General features: G+C 45.8%; 1 protein-coding gene across 2 annotated transcripts in view; it reads left to right on the top strand.

Annotated features, from left to right (window-relative positions):
* PINX1 (PIN2 (TERF1) interacting telomerase inhibitor 1) overlaps positions 1-21,192 on the top strand; it is a 59,243-nt gene that overhangs the window by 3,251 nt on the left and 34,800 nt on the right. For both annotated transcript variants that reach the window (XM_077332256.1, XM_077332263.1), the window contains exons 3-6: positions 5,737-5,829; positions 7,890-7,968; positions 10,274-10,366; positions 10,941-11,017. In XM_077332256.1, the coding sequence (XP_077188371.1) occupies positions 5,737-5,829; positions 7,890-7,968; positions 10,274-10,366; positions 10,941-11,017 (342 nt within the window). The remainder of the gene's footprint in view (positions 1-5,736; positions 5,830-7,889; positions 7,969-10,273; positions 10,367-10,940; positions 11,018-21,192) is intronic.

Below are 21,192 nucleotides of genomic sequence, written 5' to 3'. Positions count from 1 at the left end.
AGCAGAATACAGTGGGACTATGACATCTTGCAATTTTGATGTAATGCCTCTAGTGATACAGCCCAAGACTGCATTTACCTTTTTAACCACTGTATCACACTGTCTGCTCATATTTAGCTTACAGTAGATCTTGTTCACACACTACTACGCAGAAGTGTATCTCTCATCCAGTATACATGTTTCTCATTTTTGTGACCCAGATGTAGGACTCTGCACTTCTTACTGAATTGCATCTTGAGAACACTTTTCCAGCATGTTCAGATTTCGTTGAACTCTGTCTTTTAGACTGTATGCTACTCTTCCCAGTTTGGTGTCATTTGCACATTTAAATGTGCCCCTTCCACCCTGTCATCCAGATTATTGACAAAAATGTTGAAAAATACAGGACCCAGTACCAAACCCTGTGGCATTCCACTGCTCACCTACCCCCAACTTGATAAGATACCATTAACAACTACTCTTTGGGTGTGGTTTCATAACTAGTTCCCTATCCACATAACCATCCAGAAATCCAGTTTGCAGCCCTCGAGTTTTCCCATAAGAACATTATGGGGAACCTTGTCAAAAGCCTTACTGAAATCCAGATGTTTTTGTTAGGTGCAAAGTTGTGTCCAACTCATCACGACCCCATGGACAATGATCCTCCAGACCTTCCTGTCCTCTACCATTCCCTGGAGTCCATTTAAGTTCGCACCGACTGCTTCAGTGACTCCATCCAGCCACCTCATTCTCTGTCGTCCCCTTCTTCTTTTGCCCTCAATTGCTCCCAGCATTAGGCTCTTCTCCAGGGAGTCCTTCCTTCTCATGAGGTGGACAAAGTATTTGAGTTTCATCTTCAGGATCTGGCCTTCTAAGGAGCAGTCCGGGCTGATCTCCTCTAGGACTGACTGGTTTGTTCGCCTTGCAGTCCAAGGGACTCACAAGAGTCTTCTCCAGCACCAGAGTTCAAAAGCCTCAATTCTTTGATGCTCGGCCTTCCTTATGGTCCAACTTTCACCACTGTACATTGTAACTGGGAAGACCATAGCCTTGACTAGACACACTTTCGTTGGCAGGGTGATGTCTCTGCTTTTTAGGATGCTGCCTAGATTTCTTTACTGCAGTCTCCATCTGCAGTGATCTTGGAGACCAGGAAAATAAAATCCGTCACTACCTCCATTTCTTTCCCATCTATTTGCCAGGAATTGAGAGGACCAGATGCCATGATCTTAGTTTTCTTGATGTTGAGTTTCAAGCCAACTTTTGCACTCTCCTCCTTCACCCACATCAAAAGGCTCTTTAGTTCCTCTTCGCTTTCTGCGATTAGAGTGGTTTCATCTGCATATCTGAGGTTGTTGATATTTCTCCCTGCAATCTTGATCCCAATTTGTGACTCATCTAACCCCGCCTTTCTCATGATGTGCTCCGCATACAAGTGAAATAGGCAAAGCGACAGATAAAAAGCATCAACTGAGTTTCTGTGATCTAGTAAGCCCATCATGCAATTGGTCTGGCAGGTCCTGTTGGAGACAAATCTGCGCTGACTTCCCTGGTTCAACAAATTGTCCTTCAGATGTTTGCAGATTGCCCCCTTTAAAGTCAGACTTACTGGCCTGTAGTTTCCCAGGTCATCTCTCCTCCCTTTTTTGAAGATTGGGATAACATGCTCTGTCCTCCAGCTTCCCGGCACATCTCTAGTCCTTCAGGAGGTCCTAAATGTGATGGACAAGTGTTCTACAAGCTCTCCAGAAAGTTCTTTGAACACTATCAGGGGGTGTCGACTGATGATGGCGCCATAAAAAAGCTGGACTTCTGTTCAGCTCTTAAGCCATGCCGAGGGTCAGGAGCTTCTGCACCTGGCTGACCAGAGCAGATACGCAAATCTGCTCACCGGTCGCCCCAGGAACCGGGAACGGCATCCTGAGGGTCCTACAGATCCGTGGGGAGGTAGGGGGACCGAACTCCCCGGATTAATAGCGGCCTGTGCTCAAGGTCACGATGGCGTCCTTGTCGCAAACAACTTTACAAGCTTGAAACGACCAGCTGACCTTACATTCTTCCCAGACCATCTTTTACCAGATTGACAGGAGCGTTGACAGAAGCTGGAATCTGCAACAGTAAGAATTGAAAGCTTTCTGGCTTTTCTCTTTCTTCTCCCACAAGCTCTTCCCTCCCCCCCCCCCAACCAATTCACAAGCGAATTCCCTCTTTCGTCGAGTGAGAGACTCCCAGCTAATTATACCCACTAACCAAACAAAGAGAGAGCTTTGAAGATTTGTTGGTGAAAGTTCAGTGGGGGAATTTGACTTGATACGGAGATCGACAAACTGATAATTTGGGATCACTCGTGCTCCCGCGAGACCTCACGAGACTTTCTGTTTATAGTTTGTGACTGCCTAGAACTATGGAAGAATTAACTAAGGCACAGCTTTTCCATTTGTTATGCAAAGGAAACTCAAAGATACTGAAAGCAGTCAATAAGCTGGAAAAGGAAATCCGTGGGACTAAGAGGGAGCTTTTGGATGGAGCCCATGGTCCGGAGAGACCAGCTGATGACGTAGCTCAGCTAACAATAAATCAAACGAAACTTCAATGTCTGGAAGTTAATCAACTGGAGGGAAAGAGTGCCAGAGATGTAAAAACCCAAAGTACCTTTGAAGAACCTGGGAAAACAGATTCAAGGAAGGAAAGTACCGAAAACCTGGAAGTCTATTCAGAGCAGGAAATGATTTGGATCAGCAAAATAAAAAGAGTCTATTCAAAAGCGACAGCAACCAGGAAGCTATCAGGAGATATTCCTGTGCGACCAGAGGAAGAGATCCAGATTGACAAAGGATTCAGAGCCTACTCAAAGGCGACTGCAAGCAAGAATCAAGTAAGAGATTTCTTTGGCCTTGACAGAAGGACAATCAGAAACACTCTACTATGGAAAAAAACACAATTTCATTTTCTGCGACCACCTGAAGGATGAGTTGAACAATGGAGTATTCTCCTGGCTTCCTGTGGGAAAGACAGCAGCAGTAACTTTTAGGACAGGACCAATATATGAAGGGAACTGACTTTATATCATCTAAGACAATAATAGAATATATCCTTATAATAGATTATACCCTCATATGTATCAACAACTACTTTGCTAAGAAAGATGGTAATAACTCCTAGATCAGGATTAATATGCGATGGGAATTGAATATGTATGTCAATATGTATGCTAAAAGAGGATGACAAACCATACTTCATAGGCATTAACAAGACGGCAGTAGTAATTCTTGGGTCAGGGCCAATTTATGAAGGAGACTGACCTAATATCATTTAAGATAATAACAGAATGTATTCTTATAACAGATCATACTCTCATATGTATTAACAATCACTTGGCTAAGAAAAATGGTAAAAACTTCTAGATTAGGAATAATATGTGATGGGAACTGAATATCTATGTTAAAAGAGATGGCAAACCATATCAGCTGGTCGCTTTTTCTTCTCAATTTCTCTGTAAATGCTTTATATAATAATAAATAATAAAATTATAAAAAAAAAAAGTTCTTTGAACACTATCAGGTGCACATCATCCAGTGCAGTCAGGTGCCTCTCGACAACCTCTCTGTCCATATCAGCCCGCCACCCAGACATAATACCTTACCTACTATCATCCCTAGATGTGTCCATATTTTTTTGGGAAAACACAGAGGCAAAGTAAGTACTTTCTGCTTTCTCTGTCCTCTGTCCTAGACTTTCCATTGTCACCCAACAATGAGCCTATTGCCAAATTTACCTTATGTTTGCTCTTCACATATCTGAAGAAGCTTTTCTTGTTATAGTGGGCTTCCCTGGCAAGTCTTAGCTCTCTCTCAGCTTTGACCTCTCTGATGGCTAACCTGCAGAGCTTTGTAATCTGCAGATACTCTTCTTTAGAGGTCTGTTCATCCCTCCATTTATTGAACATTTCTTTTTTCTTCCTCAGCTCCTCCTGAGGTTCTCTGGCTTCTTGGATCCCCTACCATGTTTCCATCTTGGTGGAATAGTCATGGCTTAAGCATACAATAACTTTTGTTTAAGGACAGCTCACCCATCCTTTGCTCCTTTCTCTTCCACCATTCTTGTCCATAAGATGACTCTCATCATGTCTCTGAGTTTATTAAAGTCTTATTACAGAATTCTAGGGGGAGATACTGTGGACCACCAAAAAGGCAAATAAGTGGATCAGACTCTCCGTAGAATCTAAAATGTCTTAAGTGAGGCTATTGTGTTTTGGTCATATTATGAGAAAACAAGAATTGCTGGAAGACCTAGTGCTAGAAGAATCTGAAGGCAGCAGGAAAAGAGGGAGGCCCAACATGCAATGTCTTGACTTGATAAAGGAAGCCACAACTCTCCTATTGCAAGACTTGTGCAAGGCTGTTTACAGTAGGACATTTTGGAGGTCATTAATTCGCACAGTAGCGACTTGATGACACTTAACACACACACACAGTGATCTTGTCTCAATGTTACCATTGCATGGAACCTGGTGGCCAGATTGCTCATCATCCAGGCTGAAATAAGGTAGAAATAAGTGGTGTTGGGTGTTTTTGCAGATTCATGAACTTGCTTCTCTAATAGAAATACAAACTCTAGTATAACACGTAGCCTCTTAATCAAGTTTTAAAAAGGCAAAAAAATCGGTTGGTGCAAGGGGGGAAAATGTATTTTTTTAGACTTGATGACTTTTACAGGTTTTGCCTTTACTTTGTTGGGGATCTATTAAAATAATATATAGATGTCTCAAAAATAATAAAACACATATCATTATAAACTTGCATTGTAAAGCACCAGGTGTATTATTATTATTATTATTATTATTATTATTATTATTATTATTATTATTAGAACATACTAGAGAATGCATGTTATTAGAAGCCCAGTTCTTCAACACAGCAGTGTAGGCTGTTTTCACAGATAGACCTTAAACAAGGTTGAATATAAATAACCTGTATAGTAATGTTGTCCGGAAGTTCCCTCAGCAGCTAAAGCTTAGAGAAAAGAGTATAAGTGGAACAGAGCTTTTATCTCATCTGAGCTGTAGCAACTCCAGACTTTAATTTGACCCATTAGGGACCGGAGTGTTCAGTCTCGAAATCCACTCTGCCTCTTTTTTTCCAGTAATGCTCTGTTGCATTGTGAATTCTGTGGTACAATAATTGTGCTCCAGGAGAACAACCAGAGGAGCATCTCTGTTTTAAAAGATGAATGTTGCTTTATGTTCAGCAACAATGCAAGTGGATTATGTTGAGCCCTGATGCAGAGAGCCAGTTTGGTGTAGTGGTGAGGAGTGCAGACCTCTAATCTGTTGAGCCAGGTTCGATTCTGGGCTCCCCCACATGCAGCCAGCTGGGTGACCTTGGGCTCGCCACGGCACTGATAAAACTGTTCTGACCGGGCAGTGATATCAGCGCTCTCTCAGCCTCACCCACCCCACAGGGTGTCTGTTGTGGGGAGAGGAAAGGGAAGGCAATTGTAAGCCGCTTTGAGCCTCCTTCGGGTAGAGAAAAACGGCATATAAGAACCAACTTTCGTCTTCGTCTTCTTCTTCTTCTTCGTCATTCGGATCCAAGATAACCAAGAGAGCAATCCTAAGCAGTTCTCCTTGGAAAGGAGCCCCATGCTGAAATAATAAATGTTTAAAAATATGAGTGGAGTTGTTTGGAAATGCACATTTTCAAACTGATAACAGGTTGCTGCGTCCCTGACATTCCTGCTTGCCTTCTTTTTGTGTAGGGACTTGGGGCTCAAGAACAAGGGAAGACAGAGCACATCAGAGTGCGAGTGAAGAACAACACTCTTGGATTAGGAACATCTATTAACCATGAGGTGAGCAGAATGAAATTTGGCATGAAAATGCCTCAGATTCAGAACTATCAGATTCAGAGTTTTTATTAAATGCAAATATTATGTGTGCTGTAATATTGTCTGGAAGCAGGGCTTCTATGCAGCTTGGATCCTTGGTGACTCACATAGGCCTATTATGTACGGCCGCTGAAACGGCGGCATGGAGAATGCAGACGAGGAAGAAGTGTTGAGGGACTTGGGACTTGGTTGAGGGACTTGGGAATGTTCAGTCTGGAGAAAAGGAGGTTGAGAGGGGACATGATAGCCCTCTTTAAGTATTTGAAAGGTTGTCACTTGGAGGAGGGCAGGATGCTGTTTCTGCTGGCTGCAGAGGAGAGGACACGCAGTAATGGGTTTAAACTTCAAGTACAACGATATAGGCTAGATATCAGGAAAAAGTTTTTCACAGTCAGAGTAGTTCAGCAGTGGAATAGGCTGCCTAAGGAGGTGGTGAGCTCCCCCTCACTGGCAGTTTTCAAGCAAAGGTTGGATACACACTTTTCTTGGATGCTTTAGGATGCTTAGGGCTAATCCTGCGTTGAGCAGGTGGTTGGACTAGATGGCCTGTATGGCCCCTTCCAACTCTATGATTCTATGATTCTATGAAGTGTAGCAAACCACTTACGCACGGGACGGAACACAACGGCAGCAAAACCCAGAGTATCCGATTATGCATGCGCTACTCCGGAGCCACTTCTGGTTGTGCCCTGGTCCCAGGAAGCTCCACACAGCTTTTTTGGCGGCATACGTTGACTCTGCGCCCGGTTGCCGCCTGCAGCGTGCATAATTGGTGGTTTTAGCCGCCACTATTCCACCCCGTATGCGGACCTTCCACTCAGTGCATAATGGGCCATAACTGGGCACGCAAAAGCAGCAGGATGCAAATGCAGCAATCTGCATTGTGAAGACCCAGTCTTCAGTTTTTCTCGGCACCGGGTTTTGTGCTTTTATGTTTCTTGGCTGTGATTGGGCCAGATTTTTGATTTTAGCGAAGAGCCACTGGCCTGCTTTGGATATAATGGTCAAGGAGTGGCCAAGCTTCAGGTCCTGTTTCCGTGTTTTTCTCCCACCCCTCATCCCAGTGCTGCACTTACTGCCCAGATTTCTTATTTTGTTTCCAGTTCCGCTTGTGGCTTCCAGTTTGGGTTCGGAGGACAAGTACACTACAACAGTGGCAAATTCTAGTTTGACATGAAAGGAAGGGAGCACATGGGGAAGCAGATGAGTCAATTGTTCGCTTATGTAATGCCAGACTATGGGTTGAGAGTCAGTGCGGTACAGCAGTTTAAGTACCAGATTAGGATTTGTAAACCTAGCTTGGGGATATTGAGCCAATCACTCTCAGCTAAGCCTGCCTCGCAGGGTTGTTGTGAAGATAAAACGAGGAAGGAAGAATGATGTTGTAAGCTGCTTGGGTCCCCACTGGGGGGAAAAGCAGGGTAGAAATATCTAAATAAAAATTTACAACCCACGGTATGGATTGGTATTACTTGTGGATGAAGTCACTGAGTCAGGTTAAGAATCAGACAACAACCTATGTCGTGTGATCAGCCAGAAAGCCAGGATGGGAACCGGAGGGTTTTGCTAACCACGGTTTGTTCTAATTTTGGTTTAGTGGCACACAACTTCGACAAGTCTCAGTGTCCATCCTGTGCTTCAGAAGCGGTAACATTGTGGAGACAAGGGAGGGGAGTGATTATGTGATCCAGAGCATTCAAAAGACTGACAGCTGAAGCTAAATGAACAGCATTAAACTCTAGTTTCTCCATACACTTTGAAGCTGTAGTGTGGGTTCTGAACTGTGGTTGCTGATATCTGGAAAGAATTGTCCTAAAATGTCTAGGCACAAAAATAAATTCCCTCCAGTTTCCAATTCCCTGTTCTCCTTACTTTTCCTACTTCTCCCTCTGTGCCAATTTAGATTTCAATCTTCTTGGGACAGGAACTATCTTTTTTTTCTCTTTTAATCATGTAATCTGTAAAACCCTGTGCTGCATAAAAAAGTAAAAATACTGCCTGCTTCTTGTTTGTCATGTTTGTAGGACAACTGGATTGCCCATCAGGACGACTTCAACCAGCTTTTGGCCGACCTGAACAACTGCCACGGACAGGAGGGTGCAGGTACAGTAGCCAACTTTGCAAGGGGGTGCCAAGCAACAGTTGTGCGTCCTTGAGGAATCCATGTTCTGGGGAACCCTTCATACCCTGGAATTCCACCTCTTGGCCACATGAGGGCACTAGTGCTATTGTGGAGATCAAAATGGAAACACTGTACTCTCTTTTCTGAGATGAAAATAAAATATAGGGCAGCTGGAAGCCATGCTGTGCGTTTCCGGGTGGATGCCGAAGACGCTTGAGGCAAGGACTGAAATGTGAAGGCAATGGACAAACCTTTGAAGGCCATGCTAGAAATGAAGGAGGCGCCCCCTGCTGTCCATCATCCAGTAGCTGCCCCTCGGCGTTCTGCAAGTGCAAATGAAACTGCGTGCAAAATGCTGCAGAGGATGTTCCGAGCAACCCACATGTAGATAGCCACGTATACCTGTCACTCATGTGTGTATCTTTGGCAATAAGCTATACAGGCCTTCCCCATTCATTTCTCAGTGGTGGTGGAGATCTGCATCTGAGAACAAAAGATAAGGGTGGCTGAAGTATCCTCCCACCATTTTACCTGCCAGGTGCTCTTTGTGGCTTCAGGTGCTTTTATGCCCTGCTTTGCTGACTCTGGGCACTGGAGCCCAGCGGAGAGGCAGTCTCACAGTGACGTATCAGCAGGGAAAGGCAGAGACCTGGTGGCAAAGGTCACGAGTGGTGCTGAGAATGTAAACAGGGAAATGATTCTGCCTTCCATGGGGATTGCTCAACCTTCTGACGCAGGGAGCGCTTTTGGGAAATGGCGCGCCTCCTGCAGTTCAGCCGTTCTGTGTGGGAGACAGTGGCATGTGTGTTTCTGCCTCCATGCAAATGCATTGGTTGGAAGTGATTTCTGCTCAAGAGAAGAAGAGCTTTTTTGTGTGTGTGTGCCCTGATTTTTACTACCCAAAGGAGTCTCTCAGCGACTTACAATCACCTTCCCTTCCTTTCCCCACAACAGACACCCAGTGAGGTTGAGAGAGCTCTGAGAGAGTGGTGACTGGCCCAAGGTCACCCAGCTGGCTGCATGTAAAGTTGTGGGGAATCAAACCCAGCTCTCCAGATTAGAGGCTGCCGCCCTTAAACGCTACACCCAACTGGCAACTTCCCTTTCCCCCTCCTGCCACAGCCTAGAATGCACCCCCCCCCAATGTTGCTCTTGTGTGGAAGCGATCCCCTGCCTGCCCCTGCGAGTAGTGTGGAGGATTGGGTTCTACTTTTCCTGCCTACGGGCTCCTTGCGAAGAGCACACTCATGGGTGCGCCAATTATGTCTTGGTATGGGTTGCCCTCAATTCCCTATGCAGAAGTTTGCACACAGTTTCATTGTATCCAGTCTCCATTTGCAGAATTCCTGGGGACAACTCCTGGTTGATAGGCAACAGAGGTGAAAGATAGTAAAATGTGTTCTGTTGGCTAAAAACAGAGAACGGGAGCAACCTTCATCGTGCTTGGGGATGAATCTAAGGGAAGAGCAGCAGTTTAATCCTGAAGGAAGCAGTGATATGACCCACACGGAATTGAAGTTCCTCGCAGCAAGGGTTCCTGGTATGAATGAACCACAGAAGCATAACACTGAGAAAGTATCCAGATTAGAGCCTAGCAGTGCCTTGTACACATGAGGAAGCCATAAGTGCATAAAGCTCCCTTCTTATGGGCCAGAGCTTTGGTCTGTCAAGGTCCAGTTTCTTTACTCTGACTGGCAGAGGTCTTTCAAATCACCACTATTTATTTATTTATTAAATGTATATACCGCTGAAGGCTCAGGGTGGTTCACATAAAGAAGAAACAATACCAATAACTTAGGTTAACAATTATGAATGAATTGAGACAACAAGCAACATGGAACAGGAGAAAAACAGTTGGAAAACATTAAATTAACTCGTACTGATAGCCCAGTGGGTTCGGCAGAATTATGGTGGGTGCCGTAGGAGGGGGCTCAGGAGGAGGGCCCTTGGGAAGTGATGGTACAGGTCGACCTCAACCAAATGCCTGGCAGAGGAGCTCCTTTTGCAGGCCCTGTGGAATTGTTCCAAGTTCCGTCAGGACCCTGATCTCCTCTAGGAGCTTATTGCACAAGGTGGGGGCCAGGATGGAGAATGCTCTAGCCGTGGTTGAGGTCAAGTGAGCTCCCTGATTTTTTTTTTTTTATGTTTTGAACTGGAGATGCCAGGAATTTTACCTGGGGCCTTCTGCTTGCAAGGCAGATGCTCTCCTGAGCCATGGTCATTTTCGATTGCCCTTTTTTCCAGGCCTTTATTAGTCTCATGCAATGTTCTGTGTTTGTATTTTAGAGCCTGCATCTGGGGAGCAGAAGAAAAGGTTTAATCTTGAGGAGAAATCCAAGTTCTCTCGGAAGCGGGTTCATTATGTGAAATTTGCTAAAGGTACGATAGAGGCAGCTAAAGCTCAAAAGTGGTGCTGAGTAGCTTTTTGAGTAGTTTTCTGGATTCCTGATGACATCTAACTGTAAAGGAGATCCCATATATTCTTAATATGTATGTGTAGCCTCAGTAATATTCTAGGTATTAAACAGGCTATAGAAATGACAGTGTCCCTTCCCAGTGGGGATATAGGCTACCTTAAGTGGGCAAGATGGGGTGGAAGGTATGGAGGATTGGGGGAGAATCAGTGTAGGGACTGAGAAACAGCTGCATTTCATACCTAATTCAAACAAAATAAATAATGTATTTAAAAAATCTTTATTCCAATGTATTTTATCTTAGAAACATAGACTCTTCAGTGTTATGGGTTACAGAAGAAGGGGCTGATCTAACCGTAATTTCTGCCCAACAAATCCCATTGAATTGAATGTGAACCACACAAAAGTACTGCTGTCTTGGCCCACAATTTTGTTACTTTCTTGGGAAATTTGCAGAGCTCTTTCCATCTGTCTTCTGCACTAACTGCCCTATATTCCTCAAAAAACCACGGCTAATTGTTCTCCCTCACTCTCTTCAGGAAAAGATCTCTCTTCCCGAAGTGAAGATGATTTGTCCTGCATTTTTGGGAAACGCCAGAAGAGCAAGGAAACCCTGGTATGTGATTGGGCTTCTGTTTGGGAGAAGCAAGACTTTTCACTTAAGCTATGATTGAAATCTGTGCCTCAACATATTTCACAGTGCTGTATTTGTTTCTCATATGCTAATTGATTTTATAGTAACTGTTTCATTTCAGATTACCCCCGATTCCTTCCCATATTTACTATGCAGAATCCAGTTCCTTCCCAACCATAGCAGTCAAGGGTTTTCTGTGTTGACTTTCTGGCTTTACGGATCTTGATATTAATGATATTCTGTTTGGGGCAGCAAAGCACAGTTTATGATTTGGCAGGAAGAGTGGTGGGTTTGGTGATATCCCCTGAGGCTAGACAAAGGGGCAACCTCAAAAAGGGCCTTTCTCAACAGTGGCACCAAAATGATGGAATTCCTTCCTCAGGGAGATTTGTCGGTCCCCTTTGATGACCGTCTCCTGCCAGGGCATGAAGACTTTTCTGTTTCATCTGGCATTTCCTTGCCGATCCTCCTTGTTGTTTGTTTTAAATTGTTGGCTTTGTAGATCTGTAGTGTTTTTAAAGTTGCTTTGAAAGGTCTATTTAGTTGGACTCCACTTTAAGGGCCTTAACTGGATGGAAAGACTGGATATAAATGTTTTAAATAAATAAGAGCTGTTCCCTTTGTTCTCTGCTTGCACTGTCCTTTTTAAATGATCTGCAGGGTAGCCCCCGCCTCTGCTGAGTTTAATTGTAAAGATGAGAGACCAGGGAATGTTTAATTAACAGATGTTAGGGGGATTGGTCCAGGGGGCATGAATGCATAATCCAGGGGTAGTCAAACTGTGGCCCTCCAGATGTCCATGGACTACAATTCCCATGAGCCCCTGCCAGCAAATGCTGGCAGGGGCTCATGGGAATTGTAGTCCATGGACATCTGGAGGGCCGCAGTTTGACTACCCCTAGATAATCTTTTAAAGACTGTACTCGCATAAGTGCTTGCTGGCCTGTACGTTTCAGTTCAGTAGGTGGACATCAGTGAATTAACGAGTCAACAGGAACTGGTAAAAGTTGTCTGGAATTTACCAGAACATTTCCCACTCTGTTTTGAAGAAAGGGGTGGAGGAGCCAGAGGTTTGAGCAGCTTTCCCCAAGGTGTTGTATACATGGAGAAAGTCCTTCTGTATGAATCCACTACTAAGAGCAGGAGGAGAAGCAGACGGGCTTCCTTGGCTGATTTTTCCGGTGACCAATCTGAGAGGAGCCAGTAGCACACTGGCTGCTTTTCCCTCTTTTGTGGAGGAGAGAAAATACTGCTGTGTGAAATGCTGATTCTGTTTCCCACAGATAGCAGAATAGTGGATGTATTAAACGTGAAATGAAGCTCAGTTAATTTGGGGAGTGGTGGAAGAACATGACTGTTCTCCCCCCACCCCCGTAACATGAGATCTTCATTTATTTTGGGGGTGGGGGCACTGGCCAACTTATTACCCAGTAGATAAGAAAGAAGGGAAGGCTGAAGCAAGGAAATTTCATGGGAACTAAGAGCCATGAGCAGAGAGCTCATATGCTGTTCAGGCAAGAATGGAAGCTCATCTGAAAAGGAAGAAAAGCTGGGGGGGTTGTCCCCCTTTTTTGCTACCTAAAGGAGCCTTAAATCCATCTCCTGTTCTCTTTCCTCCCTCTCCCCACAACAGACACCATGTGCATTAAGTTAGGCTGAGAGAGCTGTGCCAGGCCCAAGATGGAGGAGTGGGGAATCCAACCCAGTTCTCCAGATTAGAGGCCAGCACTGTTAACCACTACACTAAGCTGTCTCTTGAGGTTCACCAGCCTGAGGACTGGTTGCTGACTTAGGAGTGTTATTTGGCCCCAGACTCATAAACTTATACCAGAATTCACACATCGTGAGTAGAGAGCTTCATCTGACACTACGGTGTTCTTGAAACTGCATCTTGTCCATGATCTTGTTCCTAGAGCAGCCACTGTAGCAGGTCCCCCCCTCCACACGCACGCACACACACACACCTTAAAGCAGTGGTCCCCAACCTTTTTATCACCGGGGACCAGTCAACACTTGACAATTTTACTGAGGTCCAGGTGGGGGGGAGTAGTCTTTTGCCGAGGGATGTCGCCGCCGCTTGAGCCCCTCTTCCACTTGCTTTCCTGCCAGCCCCCCTGACTTCCCGCCGCCCGCTGGGGGGGCACTACCTGCAGCAACTGCCACGCCAAGGGGGAGCCCCAGCCATGGTGGCCACTGGAGAGCGCCAAAGGTGAGCCGGCAGCAGAGTGGCAGGGCAGCCCCTGAGGCAGCAGCCAGGGAGAGGGACGAGGAGGAGCCGCGGCCCGGTACCGACTGATCCACGGACCAGTACTGGTCCCTGGCCCAGGGGTTGGGGACCACTGCCTTAGAGAAGCCATAGGTGATGATAATCTATTTTCTCTGGCTTAGCAACAGTGGAGGTCTTTCTCATGCATGCTGAGCTGGACATTGGAGAGGGACAGAGAAGGACGTGTTCTTATTCATGAAAACTACCTGTTCGAAGAAAAATGTAAGGTCAACATGGATGCCATAATTCCCAAAGTTGTGCTCCTTTTTTGGGGGGTGTAATACCTTTGGAAGAGCACTCATGGTCCTGTACTTCCCTGTGTGCAGACAGGCTGTGGACCATTCATTATTGCCTGAGGTTGGGTTCTTTCCTCAGAGCTGCCGTGATGCTTGATGGCCAGGCTTCCACATCACAGCTCCATGCCACTCCTCCTGCATCTCTGAGCCCTCTTCCGTGCCTTGCTGCTTGGCACTAAAACGCCTCGCTCTCGAATCCTGGAGTGTGTCACTGTCATGCCTGCAGGAGCGGGGAAGTGCTGGGAGAGAACAGGCCTGTATCTCTTCCTGTCCAGATAGGCAGGGTGCTGCTGTCTGTCAGAAGCTGGGGTTCTGCCATTATGCTGACTGACTCAGGCTTCCCTAAAGCCACCGCTAGGTGGGCCAGCCAGGTGAGGAACAACTTGTGCCACCACTCATATAACTTGTTAATGGCCTGACTTGGTTTTTAAATCTCTCAACTCAAAGCACTGCAGTAATCGGGGTTCAGAGAGTCTCTGCTGTGCCCAGGGACTGGTTCTATCCCTCCTCCTCTCCTTATCCAGAGGCTGCTTGGCTGCTTACTTAATCCTGACAGCAGCTACAATCTCATTCCAGTGGGACCTGGGCATATCGGAATTTCCTTTAACCAGTTGTGTTTTCCATAAAGAGAGTTCCACAGGAAGGCCACCGTAAGGGAGAAGGAGCTCTCCTTTGCTTTTCTGAACAGACATCCATGATGAAAATGCGTAGCAATATATCTTTAAAACATAAATCATAGAAGGGACTCCTGGGTCATCTAGTCCAACCCCCTGCACTATGCAGGACACTCACAACCCTGTCGCTCATCCACTGTAACCTGCCGCCACCTTGAACCTTCACAGAATCAGCCTCTCCGTCACATGGCTATCCAGCCTCTGTTTAAAAATTTCCAAATATTTCCAAAGAGAACCAACCACCTCCCAAGGAAGCCTCTTCCACTGAGAAACTGCTCTAACTGTCAGGAACTTCTTCCGGATGTTTAGACGGAATTTATTTTGAATTAATTTCATCCCATTGGTTCTGGTCTGTCCCTCCAGGACAAGAGAGAACAACTCTGCTCCATCCCCTATATCGGTGGTCCCCAACCACCGGGCCGCGGCTCCCTCTCCCCCCCCCCCCCCCGCAGTAAGAAACTTACCAGGCTTGCGGCCCAGCAAGCTTCTTACTGTGGGAAGGGGGGGAGAGGGAAGCCCGGCCACGCATGGCGCATGCGTGCATGCGTGGCTCGGCTGCACATGGTGCATGCGTGGCCGGGCAATTGCCCTCCTTGCTGCCGCAAGTCCCCAGCCTCAAAAAGGTTGGGGACCACTGCTCTATATGGCAGCCTTTTAAATACTTGAAGATGGGTATCAGATTCCCTGTCAGTCGTCTCCTCTCTAGGCTAAACCGACCAAGCACCCCCAACCTTTCCTCATACCTTTCCTCAAACCCCTCACCATTCTCTGGACATGTTTGTCTACATCCCTCTTCAACTCCAGTTTGTCTACATCCCTCTTCAACTGGGGTGCCCAATACTGAACACAGTACTCCAGGCCAAACCAGAGCAGAGTACAGCAGTACCATCGCCTCCCACAGCCCAAAATCCCATTTGCCTTTTTAGCTACCGAGTCACATTGCTGACTCATGTTCGATGTATGGTCTACTAAGACTCCTAGATCCTTTTCACACATGCTACTGCCAAGACAAGTCTCCCCCATCCTATATTGGTGTATATAGTTTTTCCTACCTAAATGCAGAACTTTAGAAAATCTGCAGAAATCTTGATTCTCCCTGCTCTCAATACCTAAAAGCACAGAAAAAGAACACCTGGGTTTTTGTACCCCACTTTTTAGTACCCGAATTAGTCTCAAAGGAGCTTACAATCGCCTACCTCACAAGACATTCTGTGGAGCTGAGAGAGCTCTAGCAGAACTGTGACTGGCCCAAGGCCACCCAGCTGGCTGCATGTGGAGGAGTGGGAACTCAAACCTGGTTCTCCAGATTAGAGGCTCTTAACCACTACACAAAGCATATCTCTTGCATTATTATAATAGTGCCAATCTCCTGCAGTTCCTTAAAACTAGCAAAGATAATGAAATCAGGACAGGATTTAAAATAAAAAGCTGGCTCTGCTATTATCATGAGCTGCCTATGGGAATCATTATCATCCCATGCTCAACGATTTGCACTGGCCACGCATCTGTTTCCAGGTATGATTCAAAGTGCTTAGGAGCAAAGTATTTGAACAACCATATCCTGTATTGTTCAGCCAGACTGGCTTTTAAACCTGTTCTCTGTGTCCCACTCTTCAGAGGCAGGTGGGAGCATGTAGAGACAGGGAATTTTCAGTGGTGGCACCTCACTCTTGGAATGCCTTCCCTTGGAGCAGGGCTTTGTGAAGCCCTGAAGATTTTGGACAGCCTTGGATGGGTTTCCTGGAGAAATAGGAGTTAATTTATATAAATATATTTATGGGTGATATGACCATATATAATCATGTCGACCTGCCCCTCCCCTTCCCAAATGGCCAATGATGGGCCTGGAGGGGGTGGGAAGGGGAGGGCTCCTGGGTGGGCATGTCCACAGCTATGCTTCCCAACCCTACTCTGCATGATCACACCACTTTGGGGGTTTCTCAAAGCCTGAAGAATGTTTCAGGGTTTTCTCAACAGTGAAACAGCTGAGAAAGGCTGCCTTTGAGGCTTGCCTGGCAGACAGTGTACTTTCTTCCGGGTGCCAGGGTGGAACATTTCTTTTTACTCAGGCTTTCGACAAAGGGCTCTATCTTTCTAGCTGTTCTATGCTATGCTCTATGGATATTTTTTAGGGGGCTCAGTGGTTGCATTACGCTGTTCTCATATCCCTGGCTTGTTTCTAATGGCTCCTTTTGTGTTGATATCGATAGCTTATAATGATTTTATGGTATTGTTTCTGGGTCTAAGCTGCCACAAACAGGGTTCCGGAGAGGCAGTGTAAACATTTTCTAATTAAGTATCCTAGGCGCCGGTAAAACATCTCCATTTTTGTTTCCTCCCCTGCCGTGCTTAAGCCCTTTGAGTATCGCAGGATCAGGTACACCCCCGCTTCAAAGCTCTGCTCTGCTACTGTCTCTATGACTCACTGGCCCCACCCAGTGCCCCTGAAAGCTCCCTTTGGCACCGCTTGTTAGGATTAACTCCAGAACCTGATTCGTAAGCTTTGATTCCGTGCAGTAGTCTCCTCCCTCTCCTTCCCCTTCCCAGGTTGAAACAGCCAAGAAATACCCCTCCATGCTCCTCCATCCCTTTCCAAAAGCCGCATGACTCCCTTGCTCTTGGGCAAACGTTGAGCTTATTCCAGTTCGGAGGCTTCTGTTATTTCAGACAATGGTTGTGGCCAAGCAAAACCACAGAGGGGTCTGTCTGTTCCTTGATTCCCCCCCCCCTCTTAGAGAGCAAAACAATGGCTTGCCCTTTTCATGCGTACTAAATTGGAATTGTCGGCAGTTTACTTGGGGAGACAATGAAGCGACTGAAAATATTGATTGGCCATTAGACTGCTCTCCAGAGACCTGCTTTGGGGTCCCAAGCCGCCCCAGATCCAGAACGGGGAATTCATTATGTGGCTTCCCTCATTCTCCTTTGCCTTGAAATGTCCTCACTTCGAAGCCCAGGAGGCAGAAAAACAAATTCCTTTAGTTCCTATCTGGTTGAACTTCCTGGAACTCCTCCCCCCTCCCCTTTTACTAAAAATATACATTTTAAATTTCTGTTCCCTATTTCCTTCCTCCATCCAGCTGTATTTCCTGACCAGGCCTTATCACTGGCAAAAGGGTTCCTGAAAGAGTCAGAGATTTGGGAAAGGGACTGCAGTTGGGGAACTGACTAATGTGAGTTGGGTATTGCTCGGCCTCACCAGGGAAGGAGGCACACATTGGAAGGAACCCTTAAAATAAGGTGTCACACACCCAACAACCCCCTTTTCCTTTTAAGGCACCCTCTTGATGTATGCTATTTGTACAGCTGGCGTAGTGAAAAGCTGTCCTTTCCCACTTGTAATCGACAGCAAGATGTAACTTCTGTAACGTCTTTTTGCAAAGCAACGTCACCACCTTCTGTTTTCTGAGGTGATTCCTTTCCTTGTTTAGTCAGATTTGATTATTGTCCCTCTGCTTCTCTCAGCTTTTAGCAATTTCCTGATCACTAGCGTATTTTTCTCTCTCCAGTTTCCTCCTCTAACTCAGATTTCCTGGTAGTCATTAATGGCATTGCTCATTTGGCTCTGAAAACTATGTTGGCATTTTGTGACCACACAGCCCTCATGGCTGAAACCATGAGGGCTAGAAAGTAGCTTTGGGGTGGGGGTGGGGTCATTAAGACTGGAAAAGGAGCAGGAGGCTAAATGATCCAATGCCCTGGTTCAGAGGCAAGACATCAGCTCATTCACCAACCAGAGATGGAGAACAGAGGTGCTGCCAGAGGAAAATGCTTTGGCTTGACAAGAGTACAAGACAGGATTGAATGAAGCTGAATGAGTCCACAGGTGTGGTAGGCTACAAATTCTGAACCCTCTAGGGCTGCAAGCTTCTCAGCTCTAGTTCCAGTGGGATGTGCTTGTTCCACCTACTGGCTTTCTTCCCCCTCTTAAGTTTTAAAAATAGGTTTGCTGACAACCCTGCTTTTGTGGATGTTTGTGAGCTCCAACACTTGCACACACCGACGTACTTGTGCACAACAGCGGAGCGTTCCTTGTGTGCTGGACGATTGTCTGCAAATTGGAAAAAGATCCAAAGAAGGTATCAGAGCCTCATCAGACTTCTCACAGGCAGACTCTTTGGTGCGAAAGAGGTCCCTTTATTGAAGAAATATTTGAATTAGGAGCAAGGGGATGCCTTGCTGAAGCTGAGTTACCATTAAGCCAGCATTCCTATATGGACACCCACGTTCCCTCCCCCCCATTTCGAGTGGGGAGAAAAATAACAGAGCCATTGACTCTGGTTGCCATTTGGTCAAGGTGTGTAATTGCGTCAAAGATCTTGACATTAGAACATGTCAAGCTTTCAAAATGATGTTACATAATGTAACAGGCAGTAGCCTGCCCTCCGTGGGCCAGAGGCACAGTTTCCCTACAGTTCTTTCTTATGTCTTCATTATTGATGGATTTATACACTCCCCTATTGGACCTGCCATCTCCCTTTCCGATCTCTGGAATTATTGTTCCTGAGGTTGCAGGATCCGTGCAGAGGAACGGCCATGAGGGTCAGTGGCCTAGGGTGAAGGGGGACATGGGGATGAAATGGACCCCACAGTGGAGTTGCTCTTCCGGAAAAGGAAGGGGAGATTTTACCTCGTATTTCATCTCTACAACCCCTCTAGCTCACACAGCTGTCCTTCTGTGTGGGTCCCAGGAGCTATGAGATGGGGTGATGCAAAAACTTCTGAGTGCGGGGAAATAAGGCATTCCGTGTACAGAATTTTTGCATACTGTCCAACATTTTCAGTCCCATGTGGAATATTTATGTACTAAAGGCTATAAAACCAGGAAAAACTTTGTTGCTGGATGAAAGTAATGAAGCTTGTCTTCAAGGTTGTAGGCGGGGAAAGAGCAGGTATCAGCTTACCTAGAGGCTTAGTGAGGGCAGCAGGGCAGCAGAGATACAATGCCACTGTTGTGGCTTGACACGTGACACACGAAGTAGCCTTTTACTGAATCTAACCATCAGTCCCTCAAGATCAGTATTTTCAGCTCAGACTGGCAGCAGCTCTCCAGGGTCCAGGTGGAGGTCTTTCACATCACCTGCTACCCCATCCTTTAAACTGGAGATGCAGTGGAGTGAACCTGGGATTTTCCACATGCCAAGCAGATGCTCTACCCCTGAGCCACAGACCCTCCTTTCTCATGGGCCCCTTGCCTGCAGCCTAACACACTAGGGTGCACTCACAACCAGTGTGCATTTCTGGTGAAATATCAGACACGGCACCCCCTTAGCTTTGCACAGGTGCAGTCTTAAGTCACAAGAGCATTTCCTCAGCAGTGTGTTGTTTGGGGGAACCTCCTGGCATTTGACATTATGGGGCGGGGGGAGTCCTTAGGAAAGAAAGAAGCCGAGTATTGATGCACTGTTGCTTCGTATGTAGATACTGTGTTAATCAAGAGGGGAAGAAATGTAACCATTGCACAGAAGCCAGTGCAGGGCCACTGTAGACCTTGCAGGTTATTTCTTCTGCTCCCCCCCCCCCCCCGCATTGGTGAAGAATCTTCCCTCTAGCTGTTCATTCCTTGGGGGTTTTGTTAGAGACCAAAGCAAAACTGAGAGGGGGAAGTTGGTTTTGATTTATCATCTTGCCTTCCCGTTCGGTCACTTCGATAGGCAAAAAGAGCCGAGTTGGCTCTAATGTGTCGCCATTAGAGACCAAACATTAGCTGGGATAACCCATCATGCCTCACAGTGAAAAATGTCCCCTGATTGGCTAATTAATCAGTCAAAGGGGAATGACACAACTCTTCGGCTTGAGGGACTCCTCTGCGGAGGTAAACAGCCGCGTTGATAAATGGTTTCCCCACAAATTCATATATCAAGAAAACTTAGTCATTTTTTAGCTGTGCTTTGGCTGAAAGCTGGATTACTACTTTTTTGCAATGTGTTCCCCCCTTTTATTTCCCCCTTCTCTCTCTCTCTCTTCCCCGTTTTTTGCTGCCTTTGCTTTTTACAGAAGGAAAAATCATGGAGGACAAAAACCCTGTGATGAAGGCAGTCAGGAGTGCTTATCGGCTTGTTAATGGTGGATGGTGCCCATAAGTTATCTCTGGGGTTGTATTTGAGCCCAGAACTGTAGTTTTCTTTACCAGAGCTCAGTCTTGGCTCGTACTGAGAAACTGCAAAAGAATGCATCTGAATGTTTGCAGAATGTCTTCCCTATTCACCGGCTAACTAACACCTCCATCTCAAAGCACCCAGGAACAGGAGAAATCTGACCCCGCATTGAAACTCCGATGGGACAGGATAATTTTAAGAGGGAATATGACAGATATTTATTTATTTATTTATTTATTTATTTATTTATTTATTTATTTATTTATTTATTTATTTATTTATTTATTTATTTATTTATTTATTTGACTTCTCTCCCGCCACTCCTAGACAATCTGGCTCGTGGCAGCTCACAGTATAATAAAATATAAAAACCCATAATTTACAGTATATAAAACAGAGCATGGCACATAACCAGATAAAAGCAAGATAGATGGTGTGTCACAATAGTCCATAATAGGCCCATTTTCTCCCATTCCTACTATCCCCAGCTCTGCCCGCCCCATGGCAAATAGCTTACATCAGCAAGTAGTAATGTGATGGTGGCCAAATGAAACCTCCATGTTCTGGAGCAGGGAACTTCTGGGGTGGAGACAAGCAGAGTAAAGTTTGTTTTTCGTGTCCGGCTCATGGAAACAGGGTACTGGATTAGATGGAGTGATCATGCAGGGGTTTTATGGCATCACTGTTCTCTGAATGCTTTATGAGAAAGTTTGATGCAGTTATTTATTTTTTGTAGGTGTAGATTTTAGACTTTAGGCCTGCCTGGTGCCAATGATATTATGAATTTGGTAATAATACATGAAGAAAAGCAAAAGAATAGCAA

This window comes from Paroedura picta, chromosome 1 (genome assembly GCF_049243985.1).
Source record: "Paroedura picta isolate Pp20150507F chromosome 1, Ppicta_v3.0, whole genome shotgun sequence".
NCBI lineage: Eukaryota > Metazoa > Chordata > Lepidosauria > Squamata > Gekkonidae > Paroedura > Paroedura picta.
This window is presented reverse-complemented; position numbering and strand designations above follow the sequence as displayed.